This window comes from Nyctibius grandis, chromosome 4 (assembly GCF_013368605.1).
Source record: "Nyctibius grandis isolate bNycGra1 chromosome 4, bNycGra1.pri, whole genome shotgun sequence".
In the NCBI taxonomy this organism is placed as follows: Eukaryota; Metazoa; Chordata; class Aves; order Nyctibiiformes; family Nyctibiidae; genus Nyctibius; species Nyctibius grandis.
Genome location: NC_090661.1, coordinates 48,977,947 through 48,996,291, shown reverse-complemented (window position 1 = coordinate 48,996,291; position 18,345 = coordinate 48,977,947). Strand labels below are relative to the sequence as shown.

At 43.4% G+C, this 18,345-nt stretch overlaps 1 protein-coding gene across 21 annotated transcripts in view; it reads right to left on the bottom strand.

Annotated features, from left to right (window-relative positions):
* NRXN3 (neurexin 3) overlaps positions 1 to 18,345 on the bottom strand; it is a 1,063,598-nt gene that overhangs the window by 621,689 nt on the left and 423,564 nt on the right. For all 21 annotated transcript variants that reach the window (XM_068400267.1, XM_068400270.1, XM_068400271.1 and 18 more), the window contains 3 exons: positions 13,521 to 13,902; positions 11,953 to 12,143; positions 10,270 to 10,443 (listed from right to left, as the gene is read on the bottom strand). In XM_068400267.1, coding sequence (XP_068256368.1) covers positions 10,270 to 10,443; positions 11,953 to 12,143; positions 13,521 to 13,902 — 747 coding nt within the window. The remainder of the gene's footprint in view (positions 1 to 10,269; positions 10,444 to 11,952; positions 12,144 to 13,520; positions 13,903 to 18,345) is intronic.

The following is an 18,345-nucleotide window of genomic DNA, read 5'->3' as shown; positions in this document are numbered from 1 at the left end:
GGGGAGAAAATGCTATGGCACGACCTAGTGTGGATGAAATGGCTAACTGTATGCGACAGTATGAAGATAGTATTTCTTCCCCACTGCAGGCCCGTGTCTCGGCTGTGGAAAAACTGACAAAGGAAAACAAGGACTCATTTAAACAACTGTCAGACAAACTGTCCATGATCGAGAATAAACTTGACTCTCTACCTACACAGGCACGCGTTGCAGCTGTTAAGAGAAAACGCCCTCCTACAGGACCAGCTCAAAGGAAACGGAACACATCACGAGGTATCCTGTGGTTTGCCCTGCGTGGTTATGGGGAAGACATGAACAGATGGCATGGACAACCTACCAGTACCCTACAGGCACGAGTACGTGAGTTGCAAGCTAAAAGAAATACCAGAGAGAATTTTTCTAGGAGGATGGCTGCTCCAGTTACCAGTGAGCAGGACCCCAGTCAGGGTAGATGGGCCTCAAATTCCTTTTTCCAAAGTGTGAATAGGAGAAATGAAGGTCCAGTCCCTGTGAGCAGCACGAATCCATTTCTTGATTAGGGGGGCCCTGCCTCCAGCCAGGTGGAGGAAAGGGACAACAGAGTTTATTGGACTGTGTGGATTCGATGGCCTGGCACATCAAAACCACAAAGGTATCGAGCCTTGGTAGACACTGGTGCACAGTGCACCCTAATGCCATCGGATCATAAAGGGGCAGAATCTATCAGTATTTCAGGAGTAACAGGAGGATCTCAAGTGTTATCTGTATTGGAAGCCGAAGTGAGCCTAACTAAAAATGAATGGAAAAAGCACCCCATTGTGACTGGCCCAGATGCTCCGTGCATCCTTGGCATAGACTACCTCAAGAGAGGGTATTTTAAGGACCCAAAAGGGTATAGATGGGCCTTTGGTGTAGCAGCTGTAGAGACTGAGGACATTAAACAGCTGTCTACCTTGCCTGGCCTCTCAGAGGATCCTTCTGTTGTGGGGTTGCTGAAGGTCGAAGAACAACAGGTGCCAATTGCTACTACCACGGTGCACCGACGACAATATCGCACCAATCGAGACTCCCTGATCCCCATTCATAAACTGATTAGACAATTAGAAAATCAAGGAGTGATTAGTAAGACTCGCTCACCCTTTAATAGTCCTATATGGCCAGTGCGAAAGTCTGATGGAGAATGGAGATTAACTGTGGACTATCGTGGCCTAAATGAAGTTACGCCACCGCTGAGTGCTGCTGTGCCAGACATGCTAGAACTTCAATACGAACTGGAGTCAAAGGCAGCCAAGTGGTACGCCACCATAGACATTGCTAATGCATTTTTCTCTATTCCTTTGGCACCAAAGTGCAGGCCACAGTTTGCTTTTACCTGGAGAGGTATCCAGTACACCTGGAATCGACTGCCCCAGGGGTGGAAACACAGTCCTACTATTTGCCATGGACTGATCCAGACTGCACTAGAAAAGGGTGGAGCTCCAGAACATTTGCAATACATTGATGACATCATTGTGTGGGGTGATACAGCAGCAGAAGTTTTTGACAAAGGGGAGAAAATAATCCAAATTCTTCTGAAAGCTGGTTTTGCCATAAAAAGAGGCAAGGTCAAGGGACCTGCCCGGGAGATCCAGTTTTTAGGGATTAAATGGCAAGATGGGCGTCGCCAGATCCCGATAGAGGTGATCAACAAAATAACAGCTATGTCCCCACCTACTAACAAAAAGGAAACACAAGCCTTTTTAGGCGTTGTGGGTTTCTGGAGAATGCATATTCCAGATTACAGCCAGATTGTACGCCCTCTTTATCAAGTGACCAGAAAGAAGAATGATTTTCAGTGGGGTCCTGAACAACGACAGGCCTTTGAACAGATTAAACAAGAGATTGTGCATGCAGTAGCCCTTGGACCAGTCCGTATGGGACAAGATGTTAAAAATGTGCTCTACACCTCAGCTGGGGACAATGGTCCTACCTGGAGCCTCTGGCAGAAAGTGCCAGGGGAGACTCGAGGTCGACCCCTAGGATTTTGGAGTCGAGGATACAAGGGTTCCGAGGCCAATTACACCCCAACTGAAAAAGAGATACTGGCAGCATATGAAGGAGTTAGAGCTGCTTCAGAGGTAATTGGTACTGAGGCACAACTTCTCCTGGCACCTCGATTACCAGTACTAGGCTGGATGTTCAAGGGTAAGGTTCCCACTACCCATCATGCAACTGATGCTACATGGAGTAAATGGATTGCATTAATTACACAGAGGGCTCGAATAGGAAACCCTAATCGCCCAGGAATCTTAGAAGTGATCATGGACTGGCCAGAAGGCAAAGACTTCGGAATGCCACCAGAAAAGGAGGTGACACGTGCTGAAGAAGCCCCACCATATAATGAACTACCAGAGGATGAGAAGCAGTATGTCCTGTTCACCGATGGATCCTGCCGTCTTGTAGGAAAGCATCGGAAGTGGAAAGCTGCTGTATGGAGTCCCATACGACGAGTCACAGAAGCCACAGAAGGACAAGGTGAATCAAGTCAATTCGCAGAGGTAAAAGCCATCCAGCTGGCTTTAGACATTGCTGAACGAGAAAAGTGGCCAAGGCTGTATCTTTATACTGACTCATGGATGGTGGCAAATGCCTTGTGGGGGTGGTTAAAGCAGTGGAAACGAAGCAACTGGCAGCGTAAAGGTAAACCTATTTGGGCTGTTGAACTGTGGCAAGATATTGCTACTCGGCTACAGAAACTAGTCGTGAAGGTACGTCATGTAGATGCTCACGTACCTAAAAGTCGGGCAACTGAGGAACATCGAAACAACCAACAAGCAGATCAGGCTGCTAAAGTGTTCCAAATAGATTTGGACTGGGAACATAAAGGTGAACTATTTTTAGCTCGGTGGGCTCATGACACTTCAGGTCATCAAGGAAGAGATGCAACATACAGATGGGCTCGTGACCGAGGGGTGGATTTAACTATGGACTCTATTGCACAGGTTATCCATGATTGTGAAACATGCGCCGCAATTAAGCAAGCCAAACGGTTAAAACCTTTGTGGTATGGGGGGCGGTGGTTGAAATATAAATATGGGGAGGCCTGGCAAATTGACTATATCACACTCCCTCAAACCCACCAGGGTAAACGTTATGTGCTTACCATGGTGGAGGCGACCACCGGATGGCTGGAAACATACTCTGTGCCCCATGCCACTGCCTGGAACACTATTCTGGGCCTTGAAAAGCAAATCTTGTGGCGACATGGCACGCCAGAGAGAATTGAGTCAGACAATGGGACTCATTTCAAAAACAGTCTCATAGATAACTGGGCCAAAGAGCATGGCATCAAGTGGGTATATCATATCCCCTATCATGCACCAGCATCTGGGAAAATTGAACGATACAATGGGCTGTTAAAAACTACCCTAAAAGCAATGGGGGGTGGAACCTTTAAAAACTGGGATAAGCATTTGGCACAAGCTACCTGGCTAGTTAACACCAGAGGATCTATCAACCGAGCTGGCCCTGCTCAGTCAGATCTTTTACATACAGTAGAAGGGGATAAAGTCCCTGTGGTGCATGAAAGGAATCTGTTGGGAAAAACTGTCTGGGTTCTTCCTGCTACGGGCAAAGGTAAACCCGTTCATGGGATTGCTTTTGCTCAAGGACCTGGATGTACTTGGTGGGTGATGCTGCAGGATGGTGGAGTCCGATGTGTCCCTGAAGGTGATCTGATCTTGGGTGAGAATACTTAATTCTGAACTGCATGATGTTAATTGCTGCATAATACTAACAGTGTTCATAAGTGTCTTTCAGGTTGAAGCAGTGGTGATGGGAATAGAGCTAGCTGCAAGTGGTGTCCAGTAACCTCCTCGAGACTGACATCTTTAACCTGCAACCCGTGGGCATGAACCGTGACAAAACTCATACCATGTCTCCTGCCCTGAGAGACTCCTAGCCAGATGGAAACCCACAATCCTGAACTAAATGAACTTGATGAACTTTTTTTTTTTCCTGTATAGAGATGAATCATAAACTAATGTTATCTGTATATATTTTAAAATGAAAAGTTAGTGGTGATCTGAGTATGACGTGAATGGTATGGAATAAGGGGTGGAATGTCCTGGTTTGGCCTAAACCAGGCCGATTTTCCTTTCAGTGATTTTTACTTTCAGCTAAGTCTCCTCTAAATAACTGCACTTTCTGAAACTAACTGCATGTTTTTGCAGACAGTGTCTGCTTCCAGGACTGATAACGCTCGAAGTTTGTAGTTATCGCTGAGGCACCGGTAGGGATGTTGTGCAGTAAGGCTCTTGCTGTACTTTTTCTTAGAGAAACCAAGGTCACTGCTGATTCCTCACTGCTTACAAGTGAAAAGCCGAAGGGGGGAGCAGACAGGGCAGGTGACCCAAAATTGACCAACGAGGGTATTCCATCCCATACACGTCATTCTCGGTATAAAGCGGGGGGATCGCGAGGGTCTCGCTCTTGCTCGCTCTTGCTCTTTCTGCTATGGCCGGTGTCCAAGGAGGACTCCGACTGTTTTCCTGCTGCCCCCGATCCCGATCCGTGCATCCCTGAATCCAGCTCTCGACCGTCGCTAGGCCCAGCCTGGGCCTTCCCGGAGCCTGCCCTGCAGTGCCGGTGGTGACGTTGCCGACATCGGGGGAGCTCGATCTTGGTTTTGTATATATATTTGTATATATTTGATTATTCCAATATTATTATTATACTCTTTTTCATTATTATAGGTTTATTAAAACTGTTTTAACTTTCCAACCCGTAAGTCTCTCTCCCTTTTCCCTTTCCCTTTCCCTTCGGGTGGGGGGGGAGGGTTAACAGAGAGCGTCTGCTGCAGGTTTAATCGCCAGCCCAGCTTTAAACCGTGACACTCCTCAACAGACAAACTTTGATTCCACAGAGAAAGTGACGTATCACCAGATTTGAAGTTTCACTACTGAGAAGATAAAGGACGAAATCCTTTCTGACATTATCCCGATATGAGATTTTAAGCATCAGATTAGATTTTCTTTTTTCCACATATTGCTTAGTAAGCAAAATGCGCTTCTGATTATCCAGCCTGTATGTGTTGTTCATGCTCTTCATGCACCATGAATTCCAAAGGTTAACTATACTGTTCATGGAAAGTAGCCCAAGATTATGATTTTACTTCAGGATCTGGAAGAAGATTAAATTAGGACAAAAAAAAAGGTCCCAAAACATCTGGAACAGTGTCAGCCAGTTTAATAATAACCACTCGCCTTTTTGAGAAGCTGTTATCAGTGGAACAGGTGAGGAAAGGTGAAGGGGAGGGAAAGAAGCCAGATCTCTAAAGCACATAGAACACTGTCTTGTAGAAGAAATACAATGTTCCTTAACCACTGTTGTTAGGTTTGTTTGGCTGTGGGCAGGATGGATTGAACACGAGTATTTAGAATGTGCTGCTGAATTTCAGATAGCTCTAGTGGCCATGGCAAGCAACTTAAGGATGTCCAAATAAAGGAAAGGAAAACACAGAACATATGGCAAATTAATAAAGAGGTGAAAAAACATCCCAGATGCAGGAAGTACTCATAAATATTTAGGACAATGTCTTTAAACTCCACAAAAGGTTGGACATCTGCTCAACTTCTTCCAGGACCAGTGAGGAAAACACAGTGAGTCACTCAGTCTTGACTTTTGTGGATGAAATAAACTGATCCATTCATCTAGTAGTAAGACCAGGAATGAAGTGCTCAGCAAAAAGAACTGATTTTAAAAGCCTAGAATCAAGGAGGAGCTGATCTGAAGTTTAAATTGGTTTACTTTCAAGGAGGGAAAGAAGGTCAACTGGAACAACTTCCATCCTCCAACTCTTGCATACATATCACAGTGCAGACATCTTCTCTCTCAAGCTGTGTATGTCTAACACAGAAATGGAAATAGCCCTGTATTACTCAACTCAGGAGCTGTATAAAAATTTCCAACCACAGCCCACAGGCTGTTTGGCTGGAGAGAACCAGGTCATGATAGAGGGCTTCTTTTCCTCAGTTTCTAAATGCTTTGCTCATCTTTAGGAGCCTCCACCCACTACTTCAAAGTGCTCTCCAAGACATAGTTGGATTTCATACTCTCATCACAAATAGATGAATGCCATGTACCTATTTTATGGGTGGGGAGAGCAAGGCCCAGAGTAGGTGGTAGACTTGCCTACAATCACCAGACCTTCAAGATCAATAAAGAGCTGTCTGTTGTTCCCAAAAAATCAGAAATGCAGCAATTGCAAAAGAGCAATAAAAATAAACCAGACCACCACATGCAAAAAAGAAGGGGTGTGTGGTGTGAAGCTTTAACTCCATGGGCTCATTTGACATTTCAGACACTCTTAGGTTCTTCCAGATAATCACCCACAAAATTCTTTGCCAAAAGCGATGGTCCTACAGGACACATCAAAACACAAAACAGGTCAGTGTGGCAGCTATTATCTTGTCCATCACATTGGTAATTGAGCAGCAGACTTCTAAAGCTGAAACCTTAAATTTGTACGGCATACAAGGAAGCTGACGCTTCAGCTACTAAATGGGACAGACAGGTTACTTAGCTGTGCTATCCTAAACAAATCCCACCACAGATAATTTAAAGAAATTGTAGGAATAAAACTGGTAGGCAATCAGAGATAAAGTAATTCTTGCCTTAGGTTTTGAACTGCCGTTTTTATTTAGCACTACTATACGCTATTAAACACCAGCCACTTTCAGTTTCAAGGATGCCTGCATTTCAGTTAATGATTGCTATATATCGCCTAAGAATGCTTTGGTATTCTCCAGGTCCTAAAGAAAGAGCTCTCACATAAATATCATTTATACTCAAAGTGCTTCCTGCTCCTGCTCGAATAGAAGTACTGCCTTACCCATCACTGGAAGGCAGGTAATTGTATAATGTGGTAGGTTTGTGCTCTGGTGCACAGCAAGGCTGAATTATGCTTGAGCACATAAGAGGAACAATGTGGCCAAGGAAGTTCAATGGCTTGCTCAAACCAAATAAAAGTAGGTGGCAGTAGAACCAAAACAATGAAGAATATTATTTTCCTATTAACACTTGTGAATCTTAATTGGTGGTATGGAATAGGGTACTGAAATACATTAACAGAGATAACAAATGCAAACAGGATGCAATGATGTCACCCTTTTGTAGTTGTACTGGTCTGTCTTAGGTGGGACAGTGCCGTCTGCTGACCTACATCTCACATTCTACTATTCTCCAGGCTTCCTTCCTCCTCACCTCCTTTGATTCTCTCCTAAGATCAAACTGACAGTTTCAGAGAAAACAGCTGCAACCTTGTAATCTCTCTGCTTCTGAAAGCAAAGCCGCAACAAGAGACAAGTATTAGCAGAAATCTCTCATGCCACATTTGGAGGGCAAGATTCATATGTGGGGATGGAATGCCATTTCCTTAAGCATGCATGCTCTCATCATGTACATGGTCCCACCGCCCTCATGATGAAATAAGGACATGTCCTGCAAATCAACACACAGCACAGCTATTCACCCCAAAAGCCTGGAATTGTTTATTACAAACACATTTAAACATCATGAGACAGCAAGAACTGCTTGGGACTTTAGACCTTAAAAACATTGTTAAGACTGCACGCAAGATCACTTCAGATGGAAACAAAATAGGGAGACTTAAATAAGGACTAAACATGATTAGAGTTTTTCTTTCATTGGAAAAAGGGGAGATAGGTGTGACTTTCAGTGGCAACTGTAAGAACACGCACCAGCAAGCAGCAGTCAAGATGTGAGATGAAGCCTTGGGGATGGCTGTGATTCAAAAAACAAATGAAACAGCTTTCTGGTGACCTAATTCTCAGGTTTTTTACTAATCCTAAACATGTTGGCAAAGAAAATGGTTTCCTCTTCAGCAGTTCCCTTGGTATTGAGCAGGGACTGTTCAGGAAGATAGCATGGGCACTGCTTTGCAAGATCAAGTTCTTCCAAAAGCAGAATGAGGGCCATCATTGACCTTCCCACCCAGTTTTTTAGGTCTCTCTCCAACTTTGAATCTTGTTTGAAGGGCTTTAGAAGAGAAGGGAAACTCACATTCCTGACATTTCTAAGAGTGAATCAATCTCCACACTCATGCAGCAGCTGTGCTGGGTACCAGACTGGCACACAAAGTTGGTGCCACATTACATGTTTTGGGAGTGGCACTGACATTACACAACCTCAGCAATAAGACACTATATCAAAGGACTACACTGGGTACAGGAGAAGGAAATACCATAGCCCTAATAAAAGTCTTCTGGGAAAGCATCATGACTCTGTGCCTAAGCCACACACAGAACAACAGTTTAGACTAATGAGAGGTCCTCTGAAGGAGGAGAGCTAGTAGAGATAACATGCAGGCTATATAGCCAACAGATTAAGCTAATTTTAAATAGAATTACCAGAAATCACTAATATTAAAGACGAGCTTTCAATACACTGAGGATAATCAGAAAAGACAGAATCACAGAATCAACCAGGTTGGAAGAGACCTCTGGGATCATCAAGTCCAACCGTTGCTCTGACACCACCACCACCATCGAGTCCAACTGTTGCCCTGACATTTTCAAAAAACCTCAAATGCAGGTTTTTTTCCTTGAACCTTGTAAACAACAACACAGAAAAGGTGCACTTTTGGCATTTCGGCTCTGCCACAAATGGGCAAAGTCACAAGTTCTGCTACACTATGCTCATTTCCACAAGGAACAACGTGCTTCACAGAATCACAGAATCAACCAGGTTGGAAGAGACCTCTGGGATCATCAAGTCCAACCATTGCCCTGACACCACCCTGTCAACTAGACCATGGCACTAAGTGCCATGTCCAGTCTTTTCTTAAACACATCCAGAGATGGTGACTCCACCACCTCCCTGGGCATCCCATTCCAATGTCTAATGACCTTTTCTGAGAAGAAATTCTTCCTAATGTCCAACCTGAACCTCCCTTAATAGACACTTAAATACAGCAGAAAGACAGAAAGAACAACAGCCTACAGCTGCGCAGCAATTACCAATGCTGTGAAACTGGAGTTGACATTGAGTGAGTTCCTGTGACAGGACATAAAATTCTCACAAACTAGAGTATTATTGTGGGAGTATGGAAGGAGGGCTGTGGCACAGGAGTTCCCAGCCAACCAGAACTCTGGGAGACAATGAAGGGATCAGATTTAATTGGATTGCCAATTTGGTGTTTCATGTATACTCAAAGATACCACTAAGATGATACTTTCAGTCCTAAGAAGGGACAGTCTCGACAAGTGGCAAGGCTTCAGTATGATGTAACCTGTAATCTTGACACAGTAAGGAAATAAGATCAAGGAGTAATTTCACTTTGTGAAGTCCTGTCTTGAAGGATCAGTTTGGGACATACATCATCTTAGCAAACATGCATACCAGACAACTTTACTTAAAAAACTATCTTCCTCTAGCGACTGGTAGCCAACACAGAAGACTGGTATTCAGTGGAGCTACACATAATGGTGATTTTCATTTAACCCATCCAGCAAAACCTTGAATTTTTGATGGTAAGTATCCCAAGTATTTTGGGAATTGATGCCACACGCATGTTACTGAGTCAGTGCTGCTGCTGAAAATATTCTTTTAATTAATGGGAGTTTTGCAGGAACAGTAAATTATTTAAAGAAGCTTCAAGAAATCACTACTATTTCATGCTTCAAAAAGTCACTCATCACATTTGTTTCTAAACTGGCTGGAAAAGAGAAACTACAGAAGAGAAAGGTTTTCCAGACAGCAGAGACAATGCCCCAAGTGCTTTCACTGGAGGCCCACCTCCCCAGAAAGGAATTCTCATTTTGGTCCAATCTTCACCCTTCAGTTCCTTCTACCTTCCATTTTCCCTGCCTCTAACTTGGTCTTCAAAATACTTACTTCTGTGGATCCCAAAAAAGGGCACTCTGAAGCACAAGTGAAGCGAAGGCTCAGAACCTCTTTCAAAGTATTTTAAGAGTACTGTAATGTTAATAAACCACTCTGAGAGAAGTACTTGTAAATAGTAGTCCATCCCAGTACCATCCTTTCCACTGCTGGAGGTACCACCTCACAGGGTGAAGTATGCAAGAGAACAGCTGCTAAGCCACTCGCAGAAGCTAGCTATCCTTAAGCTACATTTGGGAGCATTTAGAAGACATTAAGTGTAATGAAGGATGTCACAATGAAAGTAAACTAATGAAATGGACAGTAAGGTGGACAAATAGATGCACGGGGGGCAGCAATGAAGCAAAAAGGGAGTGCTTGAGAAGGGAACTTCTCTGAAATCAATTATACCTTCGCATCCACGCTCAATCTGCCCACTGCGGTGCAGAGCGTCATTGATTAGGTCAGGTAGACGCCCATTCAAGTCCACAGATGCTAGACAGCCTTGAAATCCATCACGCGAGGCCACTAGCTTTGGGAGGTTGCTATACATGCCTTGAGCTAGGCCAGCAATGTAGAGATCACCTAGAAGAGAAAGGGGTAAACATACAAGGAGAAGGAAGTTGCACACCTTTGAGTGTCTTTCCCCCCACTCCTGACATCACAGAATCACAGAATGTTAGGGATTGGAAGGGACCTCGAAAGATCATCTAGTCCAATCCCCCTGCCGGGGCAGGATTGCCTAGACCATATCACACAGGAACGCGTCCAGGTGGGTTTTGAATGTCTCCAGAGAAGGAGACTCCACAACCTCTCTGGGCAGCCTGTTCCAGTGTTTGGTCACCCTCACCGTAAAGAAGTTTTTCCTCATATTTAAGTGGAACCTCCTGTGTTCCAGCTTGCACCCGTTGCCCCTTGTCCTGTCAAGGGATGTCACTGAGAAGAGCCTGGCTCCATCCTCATGACACTTGCCCTTTACATATTTATAAACATTAATGAGGTCACCCCTCAGTCTCCTCTTCTCTAAGCTAAAGAGACCCAGCTCCCTCAGCCTCTCCTCATAAGGGAGATGTTCCACTCCCTTAATCATCTTCGTGGCTCTGCGCTGGACTCTCTCTAGCAGTTCCCTGTCCTTCTTGAACTGAGGGGCCCACAACTGGACACAATATTCCAGATGCGGCCTCACCAGGGCAGAGTAGAGGGGGAGGAGAACCTCTCTCGACCTGCTGACCACACCCCTTCTAATACACCACCCCAGGATGCCATTGGCCTTCTTGGCCACAAGGGCACACTGCTGGCTCATGGTCATCCTGTTGTCCACTAGGACCCCCAGGTCCCTTTCCCCTACGCTGGTCTCCAACAGCTCTGCCCCCAACTTGTACTGGTACATGGGGTTGTTCTTGCCCAGATGCAGGACTCTACACTTGCCCTTGTTATATTTCATTCAATTTCTCCCCGCCCAACTCTCCAGCCTGTCCAGGCCCCTCTGAATGGCTGCGCAGCCTTCCGGCGCGTCAGCCACTCCTCCCAGTTTTGTGTCATCAGCGAACTTGCTGACAGCGCACTCTATTCCCTCATCCAAGTCATTAATGAATATATTGAATAGAACTGGTCCCAGAACCGACCCTTGCGGAACTCCGCTAGACACAGGCCTCCAACTGGACTCTGTCCCATTGACCACCAATGGGACATGAATATAGCAAGCTGAACAGCTTCTCAGAAAAAGTTAAAAGCAGAGCAAGATATAGTGCAAGAAGCCATTTCTGCCTCCTTTACTGCCAGTCCCTCCGCGCCACCCCCCCCAAAAAAAAAAAACAAACCAAAAACAAAAACCAAAAAAACCCCACCAGTTCTAATTGCATCCTAATTAGAAAAAACTGTAGGATGACAATCAATTTCTGAAAAAGCAAAATATAACAAACTATTCTGCTACAGGAAGTTGCCAAACAGAAAGAGAAAAATGAAATTGAAAGCCAAAATCAGCAAATTCCAGGTTTACTGTTCTGTAATACATGGTTCCTGCAAGCTTTCTATTGTTTACTGGTCAAGCCCCAGAAGAATAAAGAGGGGAACGGTCAGTCTTGTAGAACTTACCTTTAAGATCCAGATTTTTGGCACCATTGATAACCTGAGTGACCACCTTAGTGTCCACTTTTAGGCTGTGTGTGTTACTGTTATCTCTGGTGATTACGACATTGTGCCATTGGTTGTCATTAAGAGGACGATCACTGTTGCCTTTAATAACATTAGGTCCGTTTCCAAGGTCAAACACATAGTGTATATACCTGTAACCACAGCAAGAACTAGTTAAAATTGTAGAAGAACTCCAGCGCTACTGACCCTTCTAGCCAGTTGATAAATTAACTTACAAAAGTCATGAAGGGAAGCATCTCTGAGTTAGAAAGTTCTAGGAAGCCAAAATATTAGCCACTGATTTGAAAAGATATAGTTGTTTCCTTTCCACCAAGAAAGTGTAAGGATTAGTACTTTGAGATGACAACATTTGGAATAATCAGATTCTAACCATAAAGCATTCCTCTTTTTCACAAAGTTCTCGCAGATCCACAAAAACTCTGTCTGTGCATTTAATTATTTTTTAAGATTGGTAATATCAATAAACGTACTGGAGAGCAACACTAGATATGCTTATTTGGGGCATATACTCCCCAGATTCATTCTGAGTTTTGAATAACTCCCTTAAGAAGTTAATTGGGAAACTCACTCAAAATATTGTACTAAGAGTCACATGAGATCCTAGGCTTATTCAAACAGCTGGAAACAGTTAGCAAAGCTTTCAGCAAAAAATAAAGACCCTAACGAAGACTGAAGTCATGGGGTTGTTACCCTGAATTATTTAGATAATTCAAACACAGAAATCCACCTGAGGATAGAAGAGAAATATTCTCCTTAGAAAAGAAACAAAAGACAACAAAATTCACCTCTCAACAGAGCACCAGGAGCTTGTGACTTGCTTTTTTTATTACTCAATGTCCCACTTACAGAAATATGCACAAAGTTATAAATGAAACAGATTGAACCAAAGTTATAGCGAAATAAACAGAACTAGCAAACTATTTGTGGAAAACATCTACTGTGACTAGATGAGTATAAGAGATCAAAATTTGTTCATATAACAAAGTATTTTTTTTAATAAGCTATTGGTCTTGCGAAAAGAATATAGCGGCTCAAAAGCAAGCTGAGTTTGCTTTTCCTCAAGCATCACCAGCAGAAACACAAATTCAGCAGCTCTTATGCTCTTTTTTCCCCTCCAGTGGAGATGGCAGAAACACAATGAGTCTGTTAAAGGAAAAAAAAAAATAAAAGGAGGAAGAGTGACTCAGAGACCTCAACACATTTCCTCCTCCTCTGTGCTATTCTGCAAGGTTAACAGGACAAAACCTCAGGCTAACTAGATCCAAAGGACTTAAAACATTAACTTTCACACTGTAATAGTGTCTTTCCCTCAACCACAGGGGGAAGTCAGTGATAAAATCAGGAGTCTTAAGCTTCAGTGCTTATGTCTAAGTGCTTTGTCATCCACCTCAGCAAACGGAGAAAACATGAGTATGAGGTGAATTTCTCTTTGCGCAAGCATTTTAGGCTTACCTATAAATAAGTTTATCTATAAACAAGCTGGTAGAATATAGCAGAAAGTCACTTACCCCTTTACTAGTTCAACTGCAATAAAGTCATTGCCGTCACCACTGTTAAAGAGGATGAAGCCATCAGCTGAGGTGGTCTTGAACTGAAAGAAGAGGTGCATGGACGTATAAGCCTGCAAGGTGGCCAAGCTCAAGTAGCTGCTCTTGGTCTTGAAAGTCACAGGGTCAGCTATAATATTGCGGAGACCAAAGCGTGCCTTCAGCTCACAATAGTCAATGTCGCCATTCTTGCACAGGTCAATGTAGAGCATCCCGTTGAACATGAGGCTCTGGAGGTGGCCAATGAAGCTGGAGGGGATGACAGAAATGTACCGTTTCTCTGTCATGATCCCTGTCTCGATGTTGTGGAACTCCAAACGGGTGTGATCACCAACCATTGTGCCTGAAGGACAGAATCAAGGAGGAACATGCAGAAAGTCCAGGGATCAGTAATAGGTTATATGGAGCCCTTCACCCTCCAGTTTCCAGACTACTAGCAGTACTAACTTAATCCTATCAGATCACTGTTCAGCAGCTTGCATAGGAAAGAACATATAGACTCTTGGTGGAGAGGCTTGAGTCTAGCAGTTGTCAAAACCTGGCAGAAGTGAGAAGACAGGACTAAAGGTCCATGGGCAGCAAGCTCTGTATTTTTCCCTGTGCTTCAGAGACTTTCTTGTTTGCAAAGAAGACTAGCTCTCTCCCTCAAAGCCTACAGTGATCTGTTTGATCCAACGGTCCATCTGCCAAACAACTCAGACATTTCTGAAACAACTCTTACAAGTGTGCTTCCTGAAAGCACTCAATAAACATAGATTAATATAAAAAGAGCAAAACAAGAAGTGAGAACAGTCACAAACCTGCTAATATTTATTCCATTGTTCTCCCCTGGTGCCTGATGTTATTTCTGTTGTTTTAAGAGCATGGGAGGAGAGAAATATACAAGAAGGCAACAGGCAAAAATCCCTCCATATATTTAAATCATCAACCTACCACTTGGGCTGTTTGTCACATTGTGATGAATTTTAACCTCTCAATTAAAATATTCAAGCTATTCAGTATCCAAATGTCCGACTACTCTTGAAGTATATTTAAACACTTCAGGAAACGTGCTAGGCATCAGTAGAGACACAGAACCCACACAGACAGATGAAACGCAACAGTATGTACTCAAACTAGTCTTTTAGCAAAGTCAAGCTGAGCAACATCAGAATAAAAACCATTACAAACAACCTTATTTTAATCCTCTATAGTTCTTCACTAAGATAGTTTTAACTATTTGGTCACACAAAGAAGTACCCTTTCTACACAGGCCTTGTGCCATTTAGTATACAAGTGGAATAATATTAAATTCATTAATTACTCAACATGTAATTGTTTTCTCATGTACAACCATTATTCAAACTCTGCTACAAATATGCTGTTATTTTTTCTCTCACAAAATTTTCTGCAGTGCTGTATTAAGTGTATGTGGTGAGGTGCTGCCCCGCACCGGACACAGCCGGGTCCAGCCGGCTCCGCAACAGACCCGTCGCAGGGCACGGCTGAGCCCCACAGCCAGGATGGGGGTGCCTTGGGGAAAGGATATTTAAGAAAGGACAAAACACTGCCCCTGAGTGACGAACAAAGAGGAAAAAAAAAAAACAAACAAACAAAAACTCTGTGAACACCAAGGTCAGAAAAGGAGGAGGGGGAGGAGGTGCTCCAGGCACCAAGTGGAAATTCTCCAGCAGCCCATGGAGAAGACCACAGAGCAGCAGAAACCCACATTGCAGCCCGCGGAAGAACCCCATGCCAGAGCAGGTGGACGTTTCCCGAGGGAACTGAGGCTCTGTGGAGAGCGCACACTGGAGCAGGTTTTCCTGACAGCCTGTGGAGAGGACCCATGCTGGAGCTCTTCATGAAGGACTGCTGCCCATGGGAAGGACCCACACTGGAGCAGCAGAAGAGCATGAGGAGGAAGGAGCAGCAGAGAGGAACTATTACAGACTGACCACAGCCACCATTCCCCATCACCCTGCATTGCCAGATGGGGGGAGAGGTAGAAGAGTCAGGAATGAAGGAGCAAACCTGAGAAACGGAGGGGATGGGGGAGGGTGTTTTAACTTTTTGTCTTTGTTTCTCACCATCCAACTCTATTTTTAGCTGTCAATAAATTATTTTTCCCTAAGTCAATTCTGTTTTGTCCATGACAGTAATTGCAAAGCGATTTCCCTATCTTTATCTTGAACCATGAGCCTTCTCATCCTTTTTTCTCCCCTGTCCTATTGAGGAGAGGGAGTGAGAGAACAGCTGGGTGGGTGTCTGGAAGCCAGCCACAGTCAACCCACAAGTTCAGCAGCACAGTGTGCAAATTATCCTCAAATATTCACTTCGTCTTCTACCACTCCTGCAAGAGGAAGGAATACTACTTTCAATTTTATATACACAAAGCTGAGGAACAGAGAGATCAACATATAAATAGCTTTGGATCTCAAAAAAGAAATATTTGGCATCCAATTTAGTAAATATATAACAACTTCGGAGCACTCACTGGCTTTAAGGCCCAGCACCTCTAGAAATAAGATCCTGTATTGGGTTTGTGTGGCAAGGTTTGGGGTGGGGGGGGGTGGGGTGTGTGGTGGTGGTTAGGGTTAGGGAGGGCACTTACAGAGGTGGCTTTCTGTGAGAAGCTGCTAGAAGCTTCCTCCATGTCCAATAGGGCCAATACCAGCCGACTCAAGACAGACCCACTGCTGGCCAAGGCCGAGCCCACTAGCAACAGTGGTAGCGCCTCTGTGATAACTATTATTAAGAAGGGGGAAAAAAAAACCCACACAACAGCAACTGCTTGATTGCATCTGCTCATCAGTTAGCATATACACACAACTCTGGACTAGTCACTGCAAGAGGAACTTCTGAGTTATTGGGATTACACCTGGAAGTCACACTGATCACCATAGCTGAGTCCAGAACAAACTCCTCTTTTAATTCCCTCAGGTCATATCAACTGGGACTTAAAAGCTTTCTCATACTCTGTGCTATCTCCCAAAATCTCCTAGTATTTCTCACCTAAACAGTTCCCAGGTATTAAAAGAAAAAAAAAAAAAATATATATATATATTGATAGGCCTTGCAAGACTTCCTACTATTCGCAACATATTCTTTTTTTTTTCCTGGGGGTAGAATGAAAGCTGACAGCATTTATAAGACACTTTGATGATACATCTGGGCTTGTGGTGTATAAAGAGTCAGATTAAATGAACTGATGGTCTCTTTCTTGCTTAGGTCCTCTTGAAACACTGAAAATATTCCTAACCCACCTCTCATGACCATGTACAAAGTGCAGTTTTTCAGTTTATACTTTGTCCAAACATGATCAAGTTTTTGCAAAGACAGCAAACAAGAACAGTTGTTGTTAGAAAAAAATGTTTTCAAGTATCTATTCCACATATGAAGAGAAAACATTATGCAAAACAAATTTTTCACTTATTCCCAATTCCAGCAGTGGATCTAAATTTAAAGACAATTATACAAAGACCATTGACATGGAAAGCTTCAATCCAAGTAGATACAGCTGGACAAACTTACAAGCAGCTGAAGAGAGTCACATATTTCTGACTATTCAGAAATTCAAGTATCAGTACCAATGCAAACAGTTCTTTACCAGAAATAATATTTTAGTTTGAAAAATGCCAGTTCACAGGAACTGAAACTGTATATGGGAACATTTGTTTAGACAAACCATCTCACTTCCACTACTGTGATTGTTAGGGACTGTTTCAGTTTTAGTGTTAGCAAATAAAAATTTCTGATTTTTCCAGACCAGAAGAATTGTATTTTCTTAAAAATAAAATAAAATTTAAAAAAAACTTTAAAAAAAAAATCTTCCTTCTTTACTTAAAAAGATTAGAAAAATAAAATGTAGAGATGTCAAGGATGAAGAGCAAGAAAACTCCTCTCCTTAGGTCTCCTACACTTACATAAATGCAAAGAAGTAGTTGTTGTCAGAGTAGGAAAGAAAAGCCAGGCCTGTGAAATCTGGAGTACACTGCGACAAAGAACACAAATATAGGGGGCATTAGAAATTAAGTGAGGGAGGTTGGAAGAGGTGAACCCAGAATTTTAGAAAAGGTGAAAAATGAGAAAGCTGGGACTGGTTTAAAGAGAAATAGGACAGTGATAGCAGTGGTAATGCAGAAAGTTGGGGTAGTTCAGTGAAAAGCTGAAAAGGGCATGACAATACAAGACCAGAATCAGGAAAGAGATGTATTTTCTTAAGAAATCATGGAGTGAAATCCAGTATTTCCTGATCTCATTAGCTGTCAGCCTCCACCCGCAGAGTTTTCCTCTAATTTCTCCACTGTGCTGTGTAGAGAGTATTGAAACTACTACAGAAATCAGCAGCTCTCTGGTTCATGTGGTAGCAGACAGAAAAAATTCCAGACTCCACTGCAGTATTCAGGTGCTAGCAAGATGTTGTACAGAGGAATACGACTGCTGTATTTGTGTGTCATTTATCACTGGTGTTCTGAGGTCTGTTCTGAGGCGGGGGGGGGGGGGGGGCGGGGGGGGGGGCGGGAAACGTGGGAGGAGGGTTTTCTGATTAAGCAGCAAAATGCTGTCCAGAGGAACGGGATTCTGTCTCTCCCTTAGATGTCCAGCAGGAAGACACATCAGTCACTTCATTACAGATTTTTCACAGGTGGTCATTAATTGTCTAGACCTAATTCTCCAAGTAGCACAGTTGAGCTAATTTACAGGATCCAATTTACAGATATGCTGAATATTTGTGCATGCAAATGACTGAAAAATCATGCCAAATTGGTACCAAATATATCCAACTTTAATCTGGTGCCTTGTTTCT